Source organism: Chiloscyllium plagiosum, unplaced genomic scaffold, assembly GCF_037043375.1.
Source record: "Chiloscyllium plagiosum isolate Xiang-an unplaced genomic scaffold, Cpla_swu_hap1 HiC_scaffold_17, whole genome shotgun sequence".
Taxonomy (NCBI): domain Eukaryota; kingdom Metazoa; phylum Chordata; class Chondrichthyes; order Orectolobiformes; family Hemiscylliidae; genus Chiloscyllium; species Chiloscyllium plagiosum.
In genome coordinates, this window is record NW_028270155.1 from 16,808,691 (window position 1) to 16,836,423 (window position 27,733).

Here is a 27,733-nt window from a genome sequence, read left to right on the forward strand (position 1 = left end):
ATTCAGGTGCTGACCCAGTTCCTTTCTGAAAGCCACAGATGGATCGGACCCCATCACCCTTTTGGGACCTAGTCATTGTCATTTTCTTAATCCTCAGATGGGTCACAGAGTACAAACATAAGACTTCATTTGGCAAGAACCAAGAAGTAGGAGATAAATTAAAGAATAAGACCTCAATGCCCACAACATCTGGTTTATTACCTAAATACAATTAGTGTGTGGCTAAAATGACTGGGGAGGTGAATATGCGACTAAAGGAGTGGTATGGAAAAGGAGGACCCTGGCACATGGAACACTGGTACTAGTATAATGACAGGAAGGAAACATACTATTGGGACCAATTCTACCTGGAAGAGATTATAGCAGAAAAGATGAGTAAGTTGGTTATGAGAAGCTTTAACTAGCAAATTTAATTACAAATGAATAGATTAAAGTAACTGTCGTAAACTCTCTTCTTATAATCAAAAATCACTATTTATTGAGTTGAAACCACTTGGATTGAGTTTCAAAGACTGAACAGAAGGATTTTTAAAAAGAATGACTTACACAGCAGCTCCAGAAATGACCAAATGTTTGCAATAATTACACCTTACAAATTCCAAAGCCATTAAAATAGAAGCTGGCTGCCAAGCAACAGGCAGTGCTCCAGCTTGAAGACTCATATTCTCTCTCGCTCTCTCTATTATTGATCCTGTGAGCTTGAGCCCTGCTTGTTGCTCAACCAGCCACAGACAGTGTCTTACATAAAAAGTTTAGCTGTTGTAGCCTCTCGATCAAACAGAAATTGCCCATGGAAACCTTTATATTGCCTAGACGTGGAAATCAAAACCCATCAAGCTCAACATGAAACATCTAACTTTATTTAAACTTTATTACTTAACCCACCCTTTCATTCTGCAACATATTTGTTTGTACTTGCATGAACTCTTGATTGCATGTGAGACAGACTGCATGTTATTGAGGATGCTCCAGCACATTCAAGACTGGGACTGAAATATACCAGGTTACGAGATCTAACAGTAAAGAGGAAAGATAGAGAAATAGTAAATGGGGAGGAGGAACCTTAATGATCAAGGATGAAATCACTTCAGTGATAAGAAACAATAGAGAAGCAGGCAGTGGGGACTTTATGGCTAAAGTTAAACCAGAGAGAAGGATTCCAGACTGGAATAGGAGCTGTAAAGTGATAAGTGCAGAGATGAGATAAGACCATAAGACATAGCAGCAGTAATTAGGCCATTCAGCCAATCAAGTCTGCTCCGTCATTCAATCATGACTGATAAGTTTCTCAACCCCATTCTCCCACCTTCTCCCCCGTGATCCTCTTTACAATCAAGAACCTATCTGTCTCCGTCTAAAATATACTCAATGACCGGCCTCTATGACAGTGAATTCCACAGATTTACCACTCTCTGGTTAAAGGAGTTTCTCCTTATCTCCATTCTAAAAGGTCTTCCCTTTACTCTACGGCTATGCCTTTGGGTCCTAGTCTCTCCTACCAATAGGAACATTTTCCCAACATCCACTCTGTCCAGGCCATTCAGTATTCTGTAAGTTTCAATTAGATCTCCTCTCATCTTTCTAAACTCCATCAAGTATAGTCTTGGAGTCCTCAAACATTCCTCATCTGTTAAGCATTTAATTCCTGGGACTATTCTCACAAATCTCCTCTGAACTTGCTCCAGGGCCAGTTCATCCTTGTAAAGCCTAAAACCTAAAACCGTACACAATACTCTAAATGTGGTTGGACCAGAGCTTTACAGAGCCTCAGAAATACATCCTTGCTTTTATATTCAAGTCCTCTCAAAATAAATTACAACATTGCATTTGCCTTCCTAACTACTGACTCAACCTACAAGTTTACCTTGAGAAAATCCTGGATCAGAACTCCCAAATCTCTTTGTACTTCAGAATTTTCTCTCCATTTACAACAGTCTAAGCTTCTATTCTTCTTACCAAATTGCATGACCCCACACTTTCTCGTGTGGTATGTCATCTGCCATATCTTTGCCTACTCTCCTAACCTGCCCAAATCCTTCTGCAGCCTCACTAACTCCTCAATACTACCTGCCCCTCTACCTATCTTTGTATGGCCTACAACCTTATCCAGAATGCCCTCTGTACATTAATGATCTACATGAAGGAACTAAGTGAAAAGTTGGGGTGCCAACACTGAGCATTGTGGAATACCACTTGTCACTGGGTGCCACCCTGAGAAAGACACTTTTATTCCCACTCTGTGCTTTCTGCCAGACAGCTAATCTTCTAACCATGCTAGCACCTTGCCTCTAACACCATGGGCCCTTATCTTACTCAGCAGTCTCCTGTGTGGCACCTTGTCAAAGGCCTTCTTGGAATTCCAGGTAGATAACATCCATCAGTTCTCATTGGTCTAACGTGCTCAAAGAATTCCAGCAGATTTGTCAGGCATGACCTCCCCTTGATGAAACCATGCTGACTTTGTCCTATTTTACAATCCACTTCCAAGTATTCAGAAATCTCATCCTCCACAATGGACTCCAAAATGATACCCACAGCTGAGGTTAGGCTAATTGGTCTGTAATTTTCCATTTTTTGCCTTACTCCCTTTTTAAACAGGGGTATTACATTAGCAATTTTCCAGTCCTCTGGGACTGTCCCTGATGTAATAATTTCTGAAAGATCGCCACTAGCACCTCCACTACCTCTTCAGCTTTCTCCTTTAGAACTTGGAGGTGTCGCCCATCTTGTCCAGGTTATTTATCCACTTTCAGACCTTTCAGTTTTTCTAGCTCCTTCTCCTTGATGATGGCCACCATACTCAGCTCTGCCCAGACTCTCTTGAATTTTTGGGATATTGCTCGGGTCTTCCAACAAGACGACTAACGCAAAGTAATTATTCAATTCCTCAGCCATTTCCCTGTTTCCCCACTACTATCTCTACAGCATCATTTTCCACTGTCCAATGTCCACCTTTGTCCTTTACATACCTACATATCTGCCTTTTATACTCTTACAGTCTTCCTTTATATTACTGGCTAGCTTATCCTCATATTTAGTCTTTTTCTTTCATTGTTGCCCACCATTGGTCTTTATAAACTTCCCAATTCTCTGGTTTCCACAGCTATTTGCCACATTATATGCTTTCTCTTCTGCTTCTATGCTATTCCTGACTTCCCTCGTCATCCATGGTTGCCTCATCTTCCCTGTACCATGCTTCTTTTTCCGAGAGATGAATCATTGCTGTGCCTCCTGAATTATTCCCAGAAATTCCTGCGATTGCTGTGCCACTGTCTTTCCTCCCCAGCTCCTCCCTCATGCCTCTGCAATTGCCTTTATTCAACTGTAATACTGTTACCTCTGATTTTAGCTTCCCCTCTCAAATTGCACAGAAAATTCAATCATATTATGGTCACTGGCTCCTAGGGGTTCCTTCACTTTAAGCTCCCTTATCAAGTCTACCTCATTTCACAACACTAAATCCAGTATTGCCTGTTCCTTAGTGGGTTCCACCACAAGCTATTCCAAAACACTACCTCGTAGACATTCCACAAATTCCTTTTCTTGTAATCTACTACCAACCTGATTTTCCCAGTCCATCTGCATATTGAAATCCCCCATGATCACTGTAACTTTACCCTTCATACACACCCTATCTCCTGGTGTATTGTGCACCCCAGCTCCTGACTACTGTTTGGAGGCCTGTACATAACTCCTGATTTGGAGATGCCGGTGTTAGACTGGGGTGAACAAAGTTAAAAATCACAAAAAACCAGGCTATAGTCCAACAGGTTTAATATGGTGTTGTGTGATTTTTAACTTTGTACATAACTCCAATTGTGTTTATTTTACCTTTGCGGTTCCTCAATTCTACCCGCACAGGTTCTCCACCATCTGACCCTACTTTGTTTCTATTGATTTAATTTCATTTCTTACTAATAAGGCAACCCCAGCCACTCTGTCCACCTACCTATCTTTTTGATAGGATGTAGGGAAATCTCAGATATATGTAAGCATCATAAGGTTGTAATAATGGGGGATTTTAATTAGGGCGGCACAGTGGCTCAGTGGTTAGTGCCGCTGCCTCACAGGGCCAGGGTCGCATGTTCAATTCCAACCTTGGGCAATTATCTGTGTGGAGTTTGCACATTCTCCCCGTGTCTGCATGGGTTTCTTCTGGGTGCTCCAGGTTCCTCCCACAGTCCAAAGATGTGCAGGTCAGGTGAATTGACCCTGCTAAATTGGCCATAGTGTTAGGTGCATTAGTCAGAGGGAAATGGGTCAGGGTGGGTTAGTCTTCAGAGGGTCGGTGTGGACTTGATGGGCCGAAGGGCCTGTTGCCACACTGTAGACAATCTAATCTATATCATTGCGATATTCAGCTCCCAATCCTGAACCCCTTGAAGCCATGTTTCAGTGACGTCCACCACGTCATACCTGCCAATTTTGATCTGCGCCACAAGCTCATTTACCCTATTTCTTATGCTGCATGCATTCAGATAGAACACTTTCAGTCCTCTGTTAACCGTCCCTCTTCTCATTGTCATTTGTTTGTCTAGTGTGCTTAAATTTTGATTGCTAAACCTTCCCAAACACACTGTCCTATTTGTGTCTGTGTTGGAGACTTTAATAACCTCTCCTGAGTTCTCCTTCCCTGTTATTTCTTTCATATTTTTCCATGCAATTGAACCCAGCCTACAGCTGTTAACCTGCTGATATGGCAAAGGGACTCCTCAACTTTCATTTGATTGGAATAAGCAGACTCAGTCAAAAAAGCATGAATTTCTTGATGCAATCAGAATAGATTTTTACAAGATACTCTAGAAGTAGCAAAGGGGCAAGCATGTTAAATTTTGCAATGAGTTAAATTTAGTTAACAGCTTAATAGTGTGAACATTTATCCATAGCTATACATTGACAAAGTTGAATGAGGTTTTGGAAAAATGGAAAGACGAAACAGTAAAACAAATGCTTGATTTAGTTAAGACCCACTTCAATACAATAAGACAGAGACCGTCAACAGGAAACTGGGCAAACTTGCTAATGGGCAAAAATAAAGACAGCCAGTGGGTTTAAAAACAAAAACTCAATGTGATACAGTGTTTATACCACTGACAGGAAAGAGATCCACTTGCCAAAAATCTACAGCCATGGATAATTTAAGAGGTAATAGATATCTTAAAAGTGAAAGAAAAGTACACAATTTTAAAACCATATTTTAAAACATTGTTAAAACCACATTGTATTTATCTTTGCAAAGGAAATTGATGCAAAGGGTGGCAAAAAAAGCTAGTAAGCAATATAAATGAAGAAAATATTGACACAAAACAGTGACAAAACCCACAGACCGGATGGTTGCCATTCCAGTATTTTAAAAGAAGTGAGAACATTGCAGATGCAGCAACCATAACCTTTGAAAGTTTCCTCAATTTGGAACCCCTTTATTAGATGTAAATATATTACACACCATTCCATTATTAAGGTTGAGTCATTGGTTAGGGAAACATCTGGCTGTTAGAAGGTTAACAGTGTTCATAGCTAAGGATAGAATGATTGAACATCCTGAAAATGTTCAGCTGATCAAAGAGAACCAACCTGGATTTGTATAGGGAGCTTCACGCATGACAACACAATTGATTTTTGAAGAGGTTACTAAAGTAGTGGACGGGAAATGTATACAGATTCTAGAAATGCCCACAAGGCATTTTATAGAAAGTCTGTCATAAGAGGCAATTAACTAAAGTTGAAACACAAGGAAATGATGTCAATTTATTAGCCTGATTAAAAAAACTACCTAACAAGGCCAGAGATAAGGAACACAGATAATGAGATGCTCTACTGGCAGAATGTGACTGGTGGTGTCACACAAGAATCAGCATCGAGATCTCAAATGTTCACAGTATTTTCTCAACACATTTGTGAACTACTTAAATGATATGAGAGACAGCCAGATTTCCAAGTTTGACAATGATACAAAGATGGGTGCAACTGTAATCAGTGTAAATGGAAACAAAGTACAGGGAGAGATAATAGATTATACGAAGGGAATAGCCACATTTTAGTTCAATGCAGACAAGTGAAAGATCATTCATTTTGGACGCAAAAAAGGAGAACAAGATACTTTCTAAACAGTCAAAAATAAAGCATGAATGAAAGTCTGAAGATAGAGATCATTAAAATATCACAAATAGATGCAGGAAATAATCTCAAAAGCTCATGGAATGTTGGCTCTGGTATTTAGGGCACTAGAATACAAAGTGGGTATCTATACAAAATCCTGGTTCTACCACATTACAGACCGCTATCAGCATTTATAGGCAGCACATAAAAAGAATGTTACACTGGCCTTGGAGGAAATGCAGCATTTCCAAGAACTGATGCCTGGAAGCTAAAGGTTAAACTATGAGAAGCAATGAGTTAAACTCTGGTTATGTTCCTTGATATTCAGAACATAAGTTAATTTAGATACTGAGAAACCATTTTTGTTAATTAAGTAGTTCAGGACTTGCGGCATTTTCTAAACATTAGAGCTACACTTCTCAGCAATGAAATTAACAAACTTCTACACAGAAGATAGAAGTTTGGAAATCTACTGTTAATACCAAGTTCATATGAGATCAATTGTTAATTGAAAAACTAATATTGACAGATTTTTGTTAGCCAATTTTTTTGAGAGATATGGGGCAAAGGCAGTCACGATTTTTTTTTTAGTAAATATGCATGGTCTACAGGCCTCATTGGCAAGGCCAGTATTATTATTCATCCTTATCCTATTTCCTGAGGAATTGCTAGAGAAGCTTTCTTGAAGTGTGGCAGTTCCTACTGCACCAACACATCAGTGCTGCTTGACGAACAGTTCCAGGATCTTAACCTAACAACACTGAAGGAATAGCAATACATTCCCAAGGAAGAAAGATATTCAACTTGGAAGGGATGTTGCAGGTTCGACTTTGAATTCAACGAACTCAGCGTAGATCAAATTTAAAAAGCAACTCATTTCTCTTTTGGCTTTTTCCATATTATATAAGTTCACCACAGTTGATCAATCACACAAATCAACCCATTTTGTCACAGGTTACAGGAGGTTTTATTGCCAGATGTTCCCCCAACCACCCACCACCACTGCCCCTTCCCATTTTTCTGGGCTGTGGACTGACTCTGATGCATGCTACTTTCCTGCACGTGTTCTTGGATCAAAAAGCTCGAAAAGCCACATTTTTAAAAGTTCATTGATCAGATGTGGGCATCTAGGCCAGCATTTATTGCCCATCCCTAATTGTCCAGAGAGCAGTCAAGAATCAACATTGCTGAGTCTGATGCCACACATAGATCAGACTGGGGGAGGATAGTAGTTTCCTTCTTTAAAAAGGACATTAGCGAACCAGATAGATTTTGCTGACAGTTGGCAATGGTTTCATTAGCTCCTAATTCCAGATTTTTCATTGAATTCAAAATTCACCATCCACCACAGTGGGATTCAAACCAGGATCCCCAGATTAATAGTTTAGCAATAACAACACGAAGCCAATACCTGTCCTCACCCTAAATGGTCTATTCTTGTTCCAATGGTGCAATGGTATCAAAACAAAAATTGCACTTGTTTTTACTTCTGGGTTCAGAGATGCAGTGGATGGTACCCTTCCCACAAATTTGTAATGGTCTAACTGAAATGTCTACAATAGTATACAAACAACAAATACTCCATAATTCTCAACTGCAACAAATTGTGAAACAGTAGTACATTTTAACTTCAAAATGTATTATTAATCTCGGTAGATTAGTACAATTCATGTATTTTCACAGAACATAGACCGTACAGCAACACGGTTTGAAAAGTTATATTTCAAGTATAGTTTAACAAGGGTTTGATTCATTTCTCCATGATCACTTCCTTGAAGTGAAATCTAAAAGTTCAAACACTGCTTCTTCTTCACCAGGGTGGAACTTAACGTCATGATACTTTTTTAAAAAAAGTTTTGTTATCCAAGTTATAGGTGCAAAGATCAAAAACTTCCGTTCATATCAGAAAACAAGGAACATCTGAATTGGACGTATACAACCATTGTAACTGTTCACATGATCACAAACTGTTATCTTAAAACCGAGCCCAGTGAATGAAAAGCAATAACAGATTTGCACAGAAGCCTAACAATGAACCTTTACAATATCAGAAATTGAACAATATTTTATTATATTAATGCAATATTGAGTTTATACAATAACTAGAAAAATAAATTAATTCACAACTGAAATTTAAAAAACTAAACTTAATACAATTCCAAATATTTCATTATGATCTTTCATACATAATTTGGGAACTATTATTATTGAGTGAGAGAACACTGCACCATTAAGACAATTCTTTTGAAAACTATAGGAGTCCCCAAGATTATTATAATGATAAAGAAGTTCTTTTAGTAAAACACAAGATATACATTACTTCAGAATCAAAGATCTCAAAATTACTCATACTCATCAAATCAAGCATCAACATGTATATTGTTAAATGGGTCTTATCAGAAGGAATAACTGAGATGACATGTATTACGATGAGCCAGAAAAATACCAGGTTTGCTTATGCACTGCTTAAACATAATTTAAATTTCAACCAGCCCTTAATAATTACAACAACCTATATTTACATAATGTTCCTAAGCAAAAAGGCAGCAAAGTGGATACAAAGCAAAAAAATGAAAATAGGAAACATTGGAGAGGCAGGGATTGGGATTGAAGGCACAGTTGGAGGGATAAGAGTTTTCAGGCATTTTCTAACTTTTGAAGAAACAAACACAAAGGGGAGTTGAATCAAAGCACATTTCCATCCCTGGGCCATTATGGCACATCCCATGTAGTCAGTGCAGTATCAGTGGGGATGATCTGTGACCAGGTCATCTGTGCTCTTGGCTCCAGGTGATGTGTGGCCTGAAAAACTGGAGAGAAAAAAAAGAGATTTTGTAATCTCACAAAAAGTTGATTTATTCTTATTGTTGGTGTCTTATGGAATGCACATGACAATTCTAGATTCTAAGTTAATACCTATCTTGAAATAAAGCTCTACTTTCCTGTAATGGAAATCAATTATGATTCCAACTAGGGTTTTGCAAAGAACAAGATTGCCCTCTAATGGAAAGAAATATTCACTGCTGTCGAGACACAGTATCTAAACTGCAACACGAAAATGATCCATAATGGTTTCCTACTAGAAGTATTTAAAGCTTTACCAATTTTCAGAAAATAGATCATTAGTTGTTTCAAAGCTAAGTCCTAAAAATGTTGGATTCTACCTTCTTCAAATGGTTTAATTTATATTGAGCATAATTACATTCATGAGATAAGCACATCAATCGGAGCTTCCTAAAATACAAACACATTTCTTGCTTAATTGCTCAGCAAATATCTTAAGATAAGCTTGCATGATTAAACAAGATATGAAAATATTCCCTCACCGAGGAAAGCTCAGAAATCTGTATTTTGTATTTCATCATAAGGGGTTCCTTCTTGACATAGGTAACTTTGCATAAGACATTATTTGCCTTTGGTTATTTAATAAGCTTTAATAGTGAGAATGTTCTCATTGCCTCTGCATCTTTGCATTCTATTTATTGCACACTACCCGGATTTCTCAGCTGCCTCAATGTTCACATCATGAGGTCATGAATACAGCTCTTGAATGACCAGGTGTTCAACTCCATTTACAAGTGCCTTTGAAAATGAAGTGGAGGTACCACTGCAATAATGCTGCTCCTTTCACGACATTATGCTGTCCTTATTTTTTTTTCCCCGAGACGTCATAAAAGCAGTGATTCTGAAAATCTAGGTTGGAAGGATTTTAGGGCCAGTTTGATTATAGCTAACAAATACTGCCTCAGGCAAAAGGCTTTCAAGTTTAAATAACACTTGTACAATTAAAGGAGAGTGGCCAGTTCTCCTAGGTCAACTTTCCTCAGGTTTGGTTTGGTTTTTAAGCAGTCTGACTGTTCACTGAAAGCAGACAGTCAGTTTTGAGGCTGCTGATCCAAGAAACAGCTACATGGAAGAGGGTGCTCCATGCTGAATCCCTCTGCCATCTCTCTCTCTCTCTCTCTGTCCCTATGTTTGACTTTACATTTTTTGCCAAGAGCACTCATGGGGTCTTTTTACAGGGATTTGGAGCAGCATCATTAAGTTGGAATAGTCTCTTGCATTTTTGGATCGGTTAATCCAAAAATGTGCAGGTTAGGTGAATTGGCGAGGCTAAATTGCCCGTAGTGTTCGGTGAAAGGGTAAAAGTAGGGGAATAGGTCTGGGTGGGTTGCACTTTGGCGGGTCGGTGAGGACTTGTTGGGCCGATGGGCCTGTTTCCGCACTGTAAGTAATCTAATCTAATCTAATCTAATCTAATCTAATCTAATCTAATTAAATTATTCTGTATTCTGTTCTGTTTTATTTGTGTTTCATTCAAATCATATTGCAAATAAATTCTGTTTGTTTAAAACTAAATGGTTAGGCTAGCTGCATCATCCCGGCTTAAAACTACTACTAGCAGAGTTAGAGACCGGGCTACTTTCTTTAAATGTTTAAAGGGGGTCTGGCCTGGTCCATAACAGATCAGGGACTCATCTAGGATTTGAACATAGGACATCTCGTAAACCTGTTATAGATCAGGCCAGACCCCCTTAAAACATTTCAACGAAGTAGCCCGGACCCTAAATTTGCTTGTTGTATCAAGCGAGTGTAGAGTGCATATTCTAGGAGCGCTGCAGCTGGCCCAACCGGTTAGTTTCAACAAAATAGAATTTATTTACAATATAACCGAATGAAACACAAACAAAATTGAACAGAATACAGAATAGCTATCCAAAAATCCAACAGACTATCCCAAATTAATGATATTGCCCCAAATTCCTGGAAAAATCTCCATGAACACCTCTTGGCAGAAAAGATAAAATCAAACATAGGACCTTACAGGATAATGAGAGATGGCAGAGGGATTCAGCATGGAGCACTCTCTTCCATGGATCAGCAGCCTCAAAACTGACTGCCTGCTTTCAGCGAACAGCCAGACTGCTAAAGACCCAACCAAAACCAAGAAACACTGAGCTGGGAAAAGTGACTACTCCCCTTTCATTGTACAAGTATCTTCTTTATACTTTGAAAGCCTTTTGTCTCAGTCAGTATCTGTTAGCTATAATCAAACTGGCCCTAAAACCCTTCCAACCTAGACTTTTTGGAATCACTGCTTTTACAACCTCTCTGAAAAAATGTCAAGGACAGCATCATCATACCAGTGTTGGACTGGGGTTGACAAAGTCAGAAGTCACACAACACCAGATTATAAGGCTTTCGGAGCACTGCTCCTACATCAGGTGACAGATTGATACTTGATAAAAATTCAATCTCCCCCAATACGAAAAGACTCAACCAGTTGCCTGAACAACAGCAGCAAAGCCTCGTAGGACCAATGTTTTGAGAGATTCCAAAAATTTTAAATGACCATTTATTTCAACACTGAAGTTGCAGAAAGAGAGACTCTTGCTTCCTGACTCCTCAATTCATTCATATTAACTGTGAAAGGCTCCAGTCAAGATTGTGATTGCTCCATGTAACAAATGTAGCTTCAACCAAATTGAAAAAGACAGGAAATAATACTCTGTTGGATTAGCACCCACCCCTCACTCTCAGCTAAAAACACGTGCACCGATAGTACAAGTCATAAAACAGTTCAAGGAGAAACCCCAACCATCAACCCTCCACAACCTTCAAAAATAGAGATGGGGCTATCATAAATTCAGTTTAATCAGCATTAGCTGCAACATTCCAGGAACAAAAGTGTACATCAGCTAGAATATACAGTGAGTGTGCGTTTTAGAGCACATCATGGAAAGAATTGGACAATGTACAATGGGATATGGCCATTTGACTCAAAACGGAAATCTTCCAGATACTGCACATAATTCAACTTGGATTTCACCTCAATTCATCCTACTAAAATCACAACGAACAAAATTTAGAACATGGAACAAGTCCACACTTCTATTAATCCACCTTAGTTAGCTAACCTCAACAGATTACATTTTCCTTCCACTCCACTGTTTCACTCGTCAACAAAAAACTAAGATGTCTCAGAAATTGCCTCTATCTACCGATATTCCAAAAACCACAGACCCAACCCTCAACCAGAAACATATGCAATTCTTTTTGGAAGAGTAACACGTGCATCGTGATTGAGGAACATCTCTTTCAATCAGGTCAGCAAAACTGATTAAAACTCAGCGTTGCAAAACAAAATCCAAACATTTGACGCATGGTCATTAAAACTGGGTCACAAAGTCAGGATCAGCTGGCCAATCATTTAGGGTTAAGGTGAAGAGGAATTACTTCACAAAGGGTTCTGGATGTTCCACGACTGACTACATTACAGACTGCGACAAACAGACAGATGTTTGGTCTCCAAAGGAATCATGAGATATGAAGAATGGACAGGAAAATGGAGATGAAGTGTAAAATCAGATTGATGGAGCAGGCTACTTTTTTGTCTACTTTTGCTTCTATTTCTCATGTTCCTGTGTTCTTATATTTTGCATAAAACGTCAGAAAAAGTTCATGATTAGATGCTCTATGGTAAATGCTAAGTCACAAACATCTGGAAGACAATGATTCCAAAAATTAATCTTTTCCTGAATTATCTTGAACAGAGCAAAAGTAATTCCATTTGAAAAATCCAGGAAAGCCTATCTTCAGTAAATTAACTGTGAAAGTTCATGTCAACATAGCCCTTCTACTCAAAAGGACTGAGGGAGTAAGGAAAACTGGCAAACACGTCGCAGTCCAAGCTGCCTATAGCATTGTTAAACATTTCCAACTAAGGCAACTTTAAATTAGGAAAAAGGAGAATTCTGGTGACTTCTCAATGAGATTTCCAAACTATTTGCACTTTGTAATATTCATCACAAAGATAATTAAAACAAATTTTAAATATTTTTACAGTACATCATAGCATGGTTTGATACTTAAAAATCCCCTATTACCACTGCCATAACATGATGCAACGTTTTCACCTTTGTTACCTCAAAAGTAGACCATTCAAATGCAATCCTGGCTGATCTTCCACATTTTATGCTGTTATCTTACAAACAACCAAACACTTCCCCATCCTAATTCTCAGCCATTTCTTATCCTAATTTTCAAATTCCTCCATAACTTTGCCAATCTCTAACTTCCTCTGGTCCCATAATTCTTACAGATATCTGTGCCGTTCTCATTCTGATCTTTGTGTATCCCAAATTTTAATTGCTCACCCATTGGGTCTAATTGTCTCGTCCCCACAGTTTAGCATATCCGCCCTTTAGCTCTCTACCCATCTTTCGCATTTTCTTCCTTTGAAACACTCCTTAGAACGTACTTATTTGGTCTAGCTATCAATCAACCAACTTAATTTTTCCTTAAATGGCTCAGTCCATACTTTTCTTTATAGCCACTGTGAAGTACTTTGGGATATTTCATTATATTAGAGGCTCTATATAAATTGCTCATGTAACTCAGTATTGAAAATTCAAATTTTCAAATATTTAAAAAGTACCTTCAGATTTGTATACGGGTAATGGGAAGAATTATTTCTTTAATTTAATTATCAAATAATATTAGCAGGATACAAGATAAGTTTTAGAATCCAAATAAAGATAGATTTCATAATCAGTTTAACAAGTTGAAACGCAAATTGAGAGTTTATAAGCACTTTATAATGTATATTAAGTTACTAAAATGAGTAGAACTAAACATTTGGAACATCACAGTAACAAACAAAATAATAGTTTTTTTCAACACTGTGGGCCCCTAATTTCTTTAGCACTGAAGGATCTTCTATGAGTTGCTTGGTGTTACCCCAAAGACTAGCTTGTTGGAGTTGCAATTGATGCTAAATATTTTTACTGTAGGTGCACAAACACTCTCCTATATTTTTAGAGAATATAAAGCCAACCTTGTGCTTGAGTTTTACACAACTCTTACCTACCTAATTTAACTTCTCCAGATCATTACATACACATTGATCTTACCACAATTCACCATTGTACTACACAAAACCTGCAAAATGGGCTGAATTACAAGTTGGCAAGCAAACATACTTGAAGACTGTACAATATATCCAGATTCAAAATGCAAACTCCTGCGACCTACTTTGTAATTAGTATTTTCTTCAATTTGATTTACTTGTTGAATGACTGATTCTCCTGCCAACTATGTTGATCAAAGTTCAATAGACCTTTGAAACGGTTGAACAGAGAAAAAAAAATGCACATTTTTAGGAGATCAACCACCAGACCTGTTCTGACATCTTGTACAATCAATTGATCATTAGTGTCTGCATGGTAGCCATAACTGATTCGACTGTTGGCAACGAAATTTTGTCCAGCTTCACTAGATTTTCCTCACTACAATCATTCTGCGCCAGAACTATTCAAAATTGTTGAATTAAACAATACATTTTGTGCTTGACCACTAAGCCTTGAAGGATATTCAAATAATAACAAAAACTAAGAATACAACTTTGCCTATTATCAACCAGTACAGTATTTCAACAATGATCTGACAGTGCAAGTTTCACTTGCATAGTGATATTTACAGGAGTCAAAACTGATACAGGTTTAACAGATTTACAAGTTGATCACGGTTTGTTGACAAATAATTATGACATAACATCTTGATACTTCGTTCAATATCTCCAGACTGCAGCAGCAAAGACTCTCTAAAGACTTCCTTTTAATGGCTTTTGCAAACCCAGAGAAAATATTGTACTTTAGCTTTTAATGAAAACACAGTTATGGCTCTGTGCATTTTTCTGCAAGCCAACTACAACAAACTATCAGCACTGGGACATTGATGTTAAAACACATTTGGATAGCAACAGCTTGAAAGAATGAATACTCGTGCTTGCGACCTCTACATTTATTCAACACATGGGAGCCATTTAAACTGTTGCTAACTCGTGAATTTCCAAGTTCATCTTTTTCTGCAAAATAAGAACGGAGGGCCTGAAATTTACATACAAATACTGCAATCAGTCTTGCTTCAGTTTTTTTTTGCTCAATTAGTTTTATCCCATATCGCCTGAAGGCAGCAACTCTTGCTGAGACAGAGTTTCAAATATGCTGTACATGCTTTCCTATACTTAACCTATGTGTCTGTTCCACCTCCGGCAACAAACGTATGCTGTTTTCAATTGTGCCGTTAACAGACATCCACGCATATTCACTTTGCAGCAAGAGTCAACAGCAACATTTAAATGTGTCATAACAAAACAGAAAAATACAGAATACTCAGGTCTAGAAACATCTCTCGAGGGAGAAACAGTTAACATTCCAGGTTCTGATGAAGGGTTATTGACTGGAAACATTAACTCTCGCTCTCTCTCTCTCCCCCACAGATGCTGCCACAACCACTGAGCATTTTCACAATTTTTTTGTTTTGATTTCATATTCCCATTATCTGGCAAACTTTATGTTTAGGAGTGCTGTCCTGCCAACTTATTTCTATTGCCTGTGGTACTGACGCAAAATGCACCTCCCCAGTGGGAAGCAGGTTAATGTAGTACATTTTGCTTAGCAGAATTAAGGCTGCTTATTCATATGGCTTAATTCCACACCAGATGGCACGCCACTAGGCCAAAATTGTGCGTCATTGATACAACAGAAAATATAAACTAGTGAAATGCAAAGTAGTGAATTAGAAGACTGTAAAGGCTTTAACACAAAAATTTAGTTCTGTAGCACAACGCAAGTGTTACTCCAATCGTTATTCACAAAGTGAGAAAACAGTTAGGATACCATATTTTCTGCAACAGGTCCTGGTGACTCATTAATATCTGTTAGTATTTTGTTCTAACTATCCAGCTAAACTTTTTACTATCTCATACAACTTGCGATGGAAGTGGAGAGATTTTAATATAATTTGTTTTCGAGTTTGAATTTCAACCAGTGGCATTTGGGTTTTGGTCTGGGTATCGAAAGGGGTTTAATGATTAACTTACTTATAAAACAGTAGGAGTGTGCTCCTGGTGTTCAATAGGGTTGTATATTCATTAGCAGAGTTTACCAGCAAATAAAGTTAACAGTGTACTGCACTCAGCTTTCAGTTTAGATTCCTTTTATTCCCCTTGATTAGGGAAAGGTCAATAGCTTAGAAGAAAACATTTGAGTTTGGGCAGTTTCGCAGAAGCTGGATATTTGAAACAGTTGCTTTTGAAAAAGGGACATAATTTAGGAGCATTATGAAAGAGGTTATCACAATGTAAGACATTTATTTTAAAAGTGCTAGCTACCTGACAAAGCAGCAGCACTCCGAAAGCTGGTACCTGCAAATAAACCTGTTGAAATATAACCTGGTGCTCATAGATTTTTAAACTTTAAAAGTTCTCAACTAAATTTTTTGATTGAAACTCTGAAGGGATTATTTGAAGTTAAGAAAGTCTAAATATGGTTGTACAAAAGGCTCCATAAAAAGACTATTCTCATGATTACTCTTTGGTATGTGTGAACAGTAATGGGATGCTGTTAAGATGAACAGGATTGTATTTTTAACTTATCTTCACTTCCTTTGCAAAGGGTGAAGATGCAGGGTGGTGCACTAGTTAGCACTGCTGCCTCACAGCTCTAGGAGACCCAGGTTAGCTCCCAACCTTGGGCGACTGTCTGTGTGCACATGCTCTCCATGTCTGTATGGGTTTCTGCCAAGTGCTTTGGTGTCCTCACACAGCCCATGCTAAATTGCCCCATAGTGTCTAGGGATATGCAGGCGAGGTGAATTAGTTGTGGTAAATGGAGAGGGGGAAATTACAAGGATGGGGTGGGTCTGGGTGGGACGGTCTTGGAGGGTCAATGCAGACTTGATGGGCCGAACGGCCTCTATCAGCATTGCAGTGATTCTATGATTCCATTTTTAAAAACTTGCTTTATTTTTAAGCCCAAATCTACAACATTGCATATTTGTGTTTCAGTGAAAGTCCACCTTGTTAAATGCTAAAAGCAAAATATGGTAAATGAAATCAGGTTTCAGTGCTGGATCTGACTTCTCCACTAATATCAGGTGTGATCAAAACCTTTATAAAATTACTCAACTCTCTTTGCTGCAAGGGGAATACTACCAAACCAACCTTGTAACCAAAATCTGTCATCTCTGGAAAATCTCTCCAACATTCTCTCAAGGGCATCACATCCTTCCAAACATAGAGTCAAAGGCTATAGGGGGCAGACATGAAAGTGGAGTTAACACCACAATCTGGTCAGTCATGATCTTATTGAATTGTATAGCATACTTAATTGTATAGTATACTATAGCATACTTTAGGGGAGAAATAGCCTATTCCAACTCCTATTTCTTATAACCTCATTAGCATTTGCATGGTGACCAGAACCGGACACAATAATTATGTTCTAATCAAAACTTCATAACTTCAGCATAACTTCTCTGGCAATGTTCCCCATACGTCTATGAAGCCGACAATCCTGCATATTTTGATAACTACACCTCAAAATGTCCTGTACATGTACTTCCGTCTCTCCACACACATTAAAACTGTGCCATTTAGTTTATATTACATCACCCTATCCTTTCTACCAAGAAATGGGCGGCACAGTGGCTAGCACTGCTGCCTCACAGCGCCAGAGACCGGGTTCAATTTCTGCCTCCGGCGACTGACTGTGTGGAGTTTGCACATTCTCCCCGTGTCTACGTGGGTTTCCTCCAGGTGCTCCGGTTTCCTCCCACAGTCCAAAGACGTGCAGGTCAGGTGAATTGGCCATGCTAAATTATCCGTAGTGTTAGGCAAAGGGTAAATGTAGGGGTATGGGTGGTTTGCGCTTCGGCGGGTCGGTGTGGACTTGTTGGGCCGAAGGGCCTGTTTCCACACTGTAAAGTAATCTAATCTAATCTAAAGTAATCTAATCTAATCTAAAAAAAATCTGACTTCACATTTGTTTGCATGAAATTGCATCTGCCATTTATCTGCTCATTCTGTTAGTCGACTAGCAGCCTGTCAAACTTGCATTGTACAAAGTTGTTTAGTTTAAGAATTCAAACCAGAATGTTTAGGAGAGCTGTTAGGAAGTACTTCCAGACACAAAGGGTAGCAGATATTTGGAACTTCCTTCCACAAACAGCAGCGGATGCAGGATCAGTTAATTTTAAATCAGTGAGGTTATTTTTGTTTAGCCAAGGTATTAAGGGATATAAGGCAAACATATGGAGTTAGGCTACTGATTAGCCATGATCTCATTGAATGGTGGAACAGGCTCAATGGGCTGAATGGCCTCCTCTGGTTCCTATGTTTGCCACACCTCCAAATTTCATATCATTGCTTTTGAAATTTTACTCTGAATTTCAATATCCAAGTCATTTCCATCAATCAAAAAAAACCCTAACAGTAAGCCTTGGCAGTACTTTTGTCTTCAATGTTCCAGGGTCAAGAGTGAGATTCTGGAAAAGCACAGCAGGTCAGGCAGCATCCGAGGAGCGGGAGAATCCATGTTTCAGGCATAAGCCCTTCGTGAAGCTACCTGACCTGCTGTGCTTTTCCAGAACCACACTCTCGACTCTGATCTCCAGCATCTGCAGTCCTCACTTTCTCCTTTTCAATGTTCCAGTCTGAAAAACAAGTCACTTACTTTGCCACACCTCATGACTTTTTCCTGAAGCCAACTGCTTGTTTCAGTCAATGCTAACTCTCCTTTTCCTTGAGCCTCAAGTTTTCTTTAAACCAGCCTGTCAATTTTTGAGATAGGACTTATAAAAGTCAGTGTCAAAAAGACAAAGTTGAAGACACGCAAACTGAATGCACACAATATCTGCAGTAAGGCAGATCATCTAAAGGCACAAAACATTGTAAATTGCTAAGATATAACAGCATTCCAGAAACATGACCACACAATGACCAGGATTGGGAATTGAATATTTAACATTTAGGAAGGGCAGTCAAAGAAAAGAAGGTGAAGCTGTGCTGATAAGTGTTGGGATCAATACATTAGTAAGAGAGGACCCCAGATCAGGAGAACAATGTGAAATCTGTTTGGGTGAAGCTAAGAAACAGCACGGAGCAATAAGCATTGTTTGGAGTTATTTATAGACAGCCAAAAACTATGCAGCATGGTATTAAGCAGAGAGAAGCATACAGGATGGGCAACACAATAATCATGGGTGACTTCAAACTGTGCACTGACTGGATAAATCAACTGAACACTAATGCTGTGGAGGACAAGTTTCTGGAGTGCACTGCAGTATTCAAGAGGGTATGTTGAGGAGCTGACTACAGGCTATTTTAGACCTGGCATTAATGATGCAAACTTCTTAAGCTACTTAATAATCTTGATGTAAAATAATTTTTAGGAATAAATAACCATAATGACAGAATTTTACATTACATTTTAAGATAAAGTTCAATCTAAAGCAAGGATGTTAAATTTGAATGAGGAAAATAACAAAGGTGAGAGGCACAAGCTGTATGAGGCTGAATGCAAAAATACATTAAAATGTATGACTGTAGGCAATGGGTAATATTTAAAGATCTACTACATGCCTTACATGAAGTACTTGTTCCTTCAAGGTACAAAAAAGACCAATCAACCCTGGTTAAAAAAGGCATTTTAGGATGTACAAGATTAAAACAAAAGGCCGAGAAAGTTATCAGAAATCTAAGAGTTGGACAGTGTTAGAATACAGAAAAGGGCTAAGAAATTGATAAGGGAAGGAAGACTATAATATGAATGCAATCAGTAAAACAGCAAACAACCTCACTGCCCTGTGGCCAACTACTTCAATCCCCCTCCCACTCCCCCAAGAACATGCAAGCCTTTGGTTGCCTCCACTGCCAAATCAAAGACACCCATCAACAAGAGAAAGAACACCTTTTGACCTGTGCTACTGTCCATCTTTCTTCTCATCTTACCACTCCACCTTCCCCACCGACCTATCACAATTACCCCTCATCTGCAACCATCTATCGCCTTCCTACCGACTTCCCTGCCCCCGCCCCCAGCCCCAATCGCATCCCCCTATTTATCTCTTAATCACCCTTCCTCCTGAACATTCCTGACAATGGGCTTCCGCCCGAAACGTCGACTCTCCTAGTCCGATTGTTGCCTGACCTGCTGTATTTTTCCAGGGCCACCCTTAGCGACATAAAAAGCAAAGGTTTAGCTAAGATAAATGCAAATGTATTACAGGCAGAGTCTGGAGAATTTATAATGGGTACAAGAGAAATGGCAGGGAATACAGAAATGACAGAGAAGCTCAATGATTACTTTTGTCTCTATTTTTCAGAGGAAGACACAAGAAATCTCCCAGAAGTAGAGATCCAAGTGACTCAAGAGAATAAGGAGATAAAGAAAAATAGTATTACAAAGACGACAGTACTGGAAAAATTAATGGGGTTGCAAGTTGATAAGCCCCCACGACTTGATAGTCTACATACTAGAGTATTTAAGGAGGTGGTTGGAGAGATAGTCAGTGCATTGTTTGCATAAATTCTGTGGAAAGCTGTATAGATTCTCAAATGATCTCTGCAAGTTGGAAACTAGCAAACATCACTCCTACTTCAGAAAGGAGCAAGAGATATACCAGGGAACTACAGACCTGTTGGCCTTTATTAGTAGTAGGGAAAATGCTGAATTATTATAATGGATAGGATAAATAGACACTGGTTTTAATGAGCTGATTGGGAAAAATTAGCTTGGATTTGCAATTGGGAACTTATGTCTAACAAACATGGAGATTTCAGGACTTTACTAACAAAATTGTTATAGGGAGGTCAATTGACAAAAACTAGTTGGACTTTCAAAAAGCTTTTGATAAAATCCCCCAGAGAAGGAGTGGGGGTTAGAAAAACAAAGCACACAAGGTTGGAAGTAATGTACGGGAATGGATTAATGGTTGGCTAACAGGCAGAAAACAGTTTTTTTTTAATGCATCCACAGAATTAGGGCATTGCTGGCCAGGCCAACATTTATTGCCCCATCCTTAATTGTTCAGAGTCAACCACGTTGCTATAAGTCTGGAGTCACATGTAGGCCAGACCAAATAAAAATGGCAGTTTCCTTCCCTGAAGAACATTAGCGAACCAGATGGGTTTTTCCTGACAATCAACAATGGATTCAGGGTCACCAGAACAATCTTAATTCCAGATATTTATTGACTTCAAATTCCACAGTAGTATGTTGAAGTGGCAGGTAACTGAAAGCTCAGGGTCATTTTTGCAGTCAGAACATAGGTTTTCTACAAAGGGGTCACTCCATTGTAGAGGAGACCACATTATGAGCAGCAAATTCAGTAGACAAGATTGAGCGCTTCACTTGGAATATGTGCTTGGGGGCTTAGATGGTGAGGAGGGTGGAACTAAATGGGCAGGCATTACATCTTCTGCAACTGCAGAGGAAGTGCCACCAGGGTGCTGGGATGTGTTGGGAGTGAAGAAGAGTGGACCAGGGTGCCCTGGAGTGAACAGTCCCTGCAAAAGGCTGACAAGGAAGAGGAGGAGAATATGTGAAAGCATAGATTGTAAAATCTTTCCCCTGGTTATGCACTATACAATCACCAGGTATAATGCAAAAATAATCAGGATACAACTTACGACAGATCAAATTTTTGTTTGTTTCTTTTTTACTCACGAGGACTGAGAATCTTTGGAATTCTCTAACACAGAGGCCTACGAAAGTTCAGTCTTTTAATATACTCAAAGTAGAAATACATGCTGGCTCCGCTTAATTAACTGAAACTCTCCAAGAGCCTTGATTATTTTGTCCAATAAGGATTTTAAAACCTTACCCATACTAGTGATATTACATACACCAGCCAATTACCATCAGGACTAAATTCTACACCACTTTTTTCTCACATTTGCCATTCTCTAATCCTCTTGCATCCTGCCTCCTTCTAGAAAAAGGTTAGAAAGTTATGGTATGTCTTCCCACCATCTCCTAGATTCTTTCAGCAATCCGGGATGCAAGTCATCCAGACCAGGCAATTTATTAACTCAAAAGTAGAGCTAGTGCTTCCATATTTCCCATGAATTTTCACCCCATCTATCAACCTAATCATGTCCACTTCTTGATATTCTGAGGGCACCCTCTTCTTTAATAAACACTGATCAAAGAACTCATCAAATAAACTAACAGTGTCCTGCAGGTCCACCTATATAATTGCCCTCTTTGTCCCTAATCTGTGATAATAGCCATATCTGGGATCTGCTGGAAATAGTTAACTTGACCGCATATTTATCATAATAAAATGTTCAGTTGAGCTCAAGAGAACACTACAAGAATGGCAACACGATTGATCAAAAAGACTGCAAAAGACAAGGTATATTCTTTGGTGATTGCGTGGTGCTTTTCTGCTCAACGGAAGAACCTTTGGTGCACTATGACATATTGATACTGCACATGGAAAGCAGAGATCCGGAAACAGCATTAGTACAAGAGTAGTGAGGGAATGATTAGATAGTGTTTACTCATATGCCACAGGTACACTTTCAATAAAGATTGGACCCTGTAGTATTGCAAATACATGTATGTATAGCCTGATGTTTCAAGTAAAATAAATCAGCATGAAGCCATCCAACACCAACCAAGTCACAATTTGCATTCAAAGCAAGGAAAAAAAATCAAGGGAGGCAAAATATTTCTCAATTTCCAACTATAAAACATTTTCTATTCATCAGGAAGGTAATACTGAAATCTGTGCTACTTACCAATCCCAGAGTTGGCTCCAGTGACAATAACAACTTTGCCACTTAGGTCTCGACCTTGTAGAATTTCCATTGCAGTACTGTTCCCATCATATCTCTGCCGAATATTTGGTTTTTCAGATGCTTCTTCAACAGTAAATGCTAAGCGTGGATCCAGATATGTGGTCCTTTTGTTTATATGACTAAAAGAAGAGATGTTATAAGCAACTTTCACAATTAATTTTAAGATCTAAACAAATCAAATGGGGAATAAAATAGACAAAATAACTGAATCCATTATTACCCCGCTGTTTTTACCCATTCACTTTCTAATTGTATACATCAAAGTAGAAATTATAATTGAAATGGAGTATTCTTTTTACCACAAATTGAATTCTTTCTTAGCCAGAAGCAGCTCTAAACAAAATCTGCTTTCTCTATAGAAACTAGTGGTTTAGAATCCAAACTTATTGCACAAGTGATTCCCAACACTGCACTTACTCTTTTCAAACAGGGTATCTATAAAAACTAATAAAAGGAAATGCCCCATCACCAGATCTATTGTTATTAGAATCATAAAATCCCTACAGTGTGGAATCAGGCCCTTTGGCCCAACAAGTCCACACCGACCTCTGAACAGTAAACCACCCAGACCAATTCCCCTACCCTATTATCCTATATGTACCCTTGACTAATGCACCTAACCTACACATACCAAAACACTATGGACGATTTAGCAGGGCCAACTCACCTAACCTGCACGTCTTTGGATTGCGGGAGGAAACCTCCCAGTGCACCCAGAGGAAACCCAGGCAGACACGGGGAGAATGCGCAAACTCCACACAGATAGTCATCCAAGGCTGGAATTGAGGCCAGGTCCCTGGCGCTGAGAGGCAGCAGTGGTAACTACTGAGCCACCATGTGTGGTAGCACGAGTTAGAAAAGACAAAGATACAACATCCTTATTCAACATTTTAAATCCAGAATCTATATAATGGCCATGCTTCTCACTGAGAAGCAAGTCAAAAGGAAAAGGTTAAAAATGAAAAGTGAGGCAAACTGTTGCAAAAAAAGAGCGTGAAATGTTCAACTCTTCAACCCGCCATTTCAGTAGGGACATGTAGTGGGTGAGGAACCCAAGTACAACAAAACTAGACATAGTTATGGCTGTTTAACTCAGCCACAGCATTAGCATCTTATTTCCCAATTTTCTCGTCAAACAAAAGGTGAGTGAGATCACATACCAAACCTGTCAAAAAGAAGCATTCTCAAATTGCTATTACAGTCCCATTCTCCCCACTATCACATCATACGGAGCAGAAAGGTACAATTCAATTTATATATACTTACTCAACAAAGTACACTTGACCATTATCATCTGTTTCTCGTTCCCAACCATATGGCAAATCTATAAAACAAAGAGCACAATTTTTACACTAATTTAATTCAATATTAAATATACTCTACTATAACTCCAAAATAATGGAATATTCCCCTAGCAATAAGGCACTATGGTCACATGGATTCTGTTTTATTCACTCCTGGAATGAGAGTAGTGCTGGCAAGGCATTGGTGACCCATAGATTGGAGAAGCTGGGGTTATTTTCTTTCGAGAAGATCACAAGGGTATTTATTAGAAGCATTCAATCGCACAAAGAATGGAGACATAAAGGAGAGAGAAATTGTTCTAACCTGTTAAATGATTAAAAACTCAGATGTCGACTTAAAGTGACTGGCAAAGAACCCAAAGAAACCACGGGGGGGGGGGAGACGGGACATTTTAATGCAGTTAGGATCTGGAATGTACTGCATGAGTGTGTGGTACAGACATATTAAACTAAAGTTCAAAAGGAATTTGAATAGCTTTGACCCCATAAATGTTAGGCTCAGGACAGAGAAAACTTCCACATTGCCGCATTTTTATAGTATGGAGCCATCTGAATAGTTTCTTAAATTTAGAGTTGAGAGGAAAACAACCTTTGTATACTTCTGAAAAATCTAAGTTGCTACAATTATTTTATATATCATTCATAGCATAATTTAACAGTATTATAACTGTAATCTGTAGCACAAATCTGTTTTTTAAATGAAAAAATTGAACCATATCCAATGTGGCCCATCATCTGAAGCCATTACTCAGGGAATCCTTTTAAGGAAGTGCTCTCAGCAATAAAAACTTGAAGTAGTTGGAGGCCAATTTAAGCTGAAGTCTTTATTTATTGCAAGAGAAGTAAATCCTGGCTCCTGCTCTTCGGAAGTGACCAAATTAACAATGATGAGGGAGAACACCAGGCAACTGCACACCTTTCATAGCTGTTGCTGTCTGAAAAGGCAACAGACACACACATTAGAAATAAAAAAAAGACAGATGATGCACAACATAGTATGTGTATGCTGAAGCATTTTTAAAGAGCTGATCTTTGTGTTTGCAATCTTTGAGATTTGTGAAGTATATATGAACATTTCAGTTCTGGACATACATTTTCCAATTGGCAATATCATAATATATTACTGCACCACATTCATACGAACTTGAGCCAAGTCTCAATAAAAGAGCAATAATCTGCCCTTGTTTGTTCTTTGAGATGTTTCTCAGGCGGACAAATACTATATTGCTTCATTGTGATTTTGATGCTAGAAAGCAGCATGGAGTGTGTTATGGATTAGACCAGACCACTCAAAATATTCTTAAGGAGGCAGCCCAGACCATAACTTAGCAATTTGTTTTGGTAAGTGTGCAGTGAAACTTGCTGGATTAAGTTAGAGAGGTTGACTACCAGGTTCAAAACAGACAAAAAATTTATTCACAAAATTACACAATGAAACACAAAGAACACCTACAGAACTCAATCTTTCCAAACTAGACTATACGGAACAGTTGAAAATGTGTTGCTGGAAAAGCGCAGCAGGTCAGGCAGCATCCAAGGAGCAGGAGAATCGACGTTTCGGGCATGAGCCCTTATTCAGGAATGAGGAAAGTATGCCCAGCAGGCTAAGATAAAAGGTAGGGAGGAGGGACTTGGGGGACGGGCGTTGGAAATGCGATAGGTGGAAGAAGGTTAAGGTGAGGGTGATAGGCCAGAGTAGGGGTGGGGGCGGAGAGGTCAGGAAGAAGATTGCAGGATAGGAAGGTGATGCTGAGTTCGAGGGTTGGGACTGAGACAAGGTGGGGGGAGGGGGGGAAGGAAAGGTGGAAACTGGAGAAATCTGAGTTCATCCCTTGTGGTTGGAGGGTTCCTAGGCGGAAGATGAGGCACTCTTCCTCCAGCCGTCATGTTGCTATGGTCTGGCGATGGAGGAGTCCAAGGACTTGCGTGTCCTTGGTGGAGTGGGAGGAAGAGTTGAAGTGTTGAGCCACGGGGTGGTTGGGTTGGTTGGTCCGAGTGTCCCAGAGGTGTTCTCTGAAACATTCCGCAAGTAGGCGGCCTGTCTCCCCAATATAGAGGAGGCCACATCAGGTGCAGCAGATGCAGTAAATGATGTGTGTGGAGGTGCAGGTGAATTTGTGGCGGATATGGGGGCCTTGGAGGGAAGTAAGGGGGGAGGTGTGGGCACAAGTTTTGCATTTCTTGCGGTTGCAGGGGAAGGTGCTGGGAGTGGAGGTTGGGTTGGTGGGGGGTGTGGACCTGACGAGGGAGTCACAGAGAGAGTGGCTTTTCAGAACGCTGATAGGGGAGGGGAGGGAAATATATCCCTGGTGGTGGGGTCCGTTTGGAGGTGGCGGAAGTGACGACAGATGATACGATGTATATGGAGGTTGGTGGGGTGGTAGGTGAGGACCAGTGGGATTCTGTCCTGGTGGTGATTGGAGGGGTGGGGCTCAAAGGCAGAGGAGCGGGAAGTGGAGGAGATGCGGTGGAGAGCATCGTCGATCACGTCTGGGGGGAAATTGTGGTCTTTGAAGAAGGAGGCCATCTGGGTTGTACGGTATTGGAACTGGTCCTCCTGGGAGTAGATGCGGCGGAGACAAAGGAATTGGGAATATGGGATGGCGTTTTTACAAGGGGCAGGGTGGGAGGAGGTGTAGTCTAGGTAGCTGTGGGAGTCGGTCGGTTTATAGTAAATGTCCTAGTTGATTCGGTCGCCCGAGATAGAAATGGAGAGGTGTGGGAAGAGGAGGGAGGAGTCTGAGACTGTCCCGGTAAATTTGAGGTCGAAGTGGAAGGTGTTGGTAAAGTGGATGAACTGTTCAACCTCCTCATGGAGGGGAGAACGAGAGAGCAAAGCTCCCTGTTGAACTCCCAGCTCAGTTAGAGAGCTGACCACTCCCCTTTCTTTATGCAGGTCACTTGTAAAACATGACCACTTTGGCCTGAAGTCTCATCTGTTTACATATAAACAAAAAGGCCTCTCAGTACCCTTTAATCTCCATACCAAACCAGACTGATCAGAGCCTGGCCTCTATCCCTCTAAAATAAAATCAAAGACACAGTATCCTTGAGCCAAGCAACAGCTTTTAGGCAAAGATTTTAAAAATCACAACTTTAAGTTCCTGCCACAAGCCTTGCTAATTTTCTGGAATCTTTGGAAGTAGTCACTTTTCTTTTGCATTGGGCTAGATATTACAAGGAAAACAGTACGCTAACCATACTCAGTGTTACTTGGGAACAAATAGCAACAGCCATACACAACAAATGCAAACATTCATACATATTTCCTACAGATGTGATAACCCCTTGCAACCTTCCAGAAAGTGACATTTTTTATCTGGCTTCTCTAAATATATAAAGAGGAAGAAAGATGCCAAAATGAACAGAGACACCCAAGTTAGCCTGACATCACTAAAGAGTCCATTAAGAAAAAATTAAGAGCTAAGCATTTGGAAAAGAGTGGCACGATCAATAGAGTCCACATGGATTTATGAAAGGGAAATCATGCTTGACAAATTTACTACAATTCTTTGAAAATTAAATTAGTCAAGTTGAAGGAGGAGTCAGTTGATATGGTTTCTTTTGACATTAATGAGGCTTTTGACCAAGTTCCATATAAAAAAGTGTGTAAAATTAAAACACGTGGGATTGGGAGTAGTGTATTGAGATTGACCAAAAACTGTCTGGCAGACAGGAAACA

At 39.4% G+C, this 27,733-nt stretch overlaps 1 protein-coding gene across 8 annotated transcripts in view; it reads right to left on the reverse strand.

Annotated features, from left to right (window-relative positions):
* The window catches only part of wwox (WW domain containing oxidoreductase), a 948,132-nt gene that overhangs the window by 906,968 nt on the left and 13,431 nt on the right, over positions 1-27,733 (reverse strand). For all 8 annotated transcript variants that reach the window (XM_087995711.1, XM_043706562.2, XM_043706566.2 and 5 more), the window contains exons 3-4: positions 24,014-24,071; positions 22,688-22,866 (exon numbers count right to left, since the gene is read on the reverse strand). In XM_087995711.1, the coding sequence (XP_087851837.1) occupies positions 22,688-22,866; positions 24,014-24,071 (237 nt within the window). The remainder of the gene's footprint in view (positions 1-22,687; positions 22,867-24,013; positions 24,072-27,733) is intronic.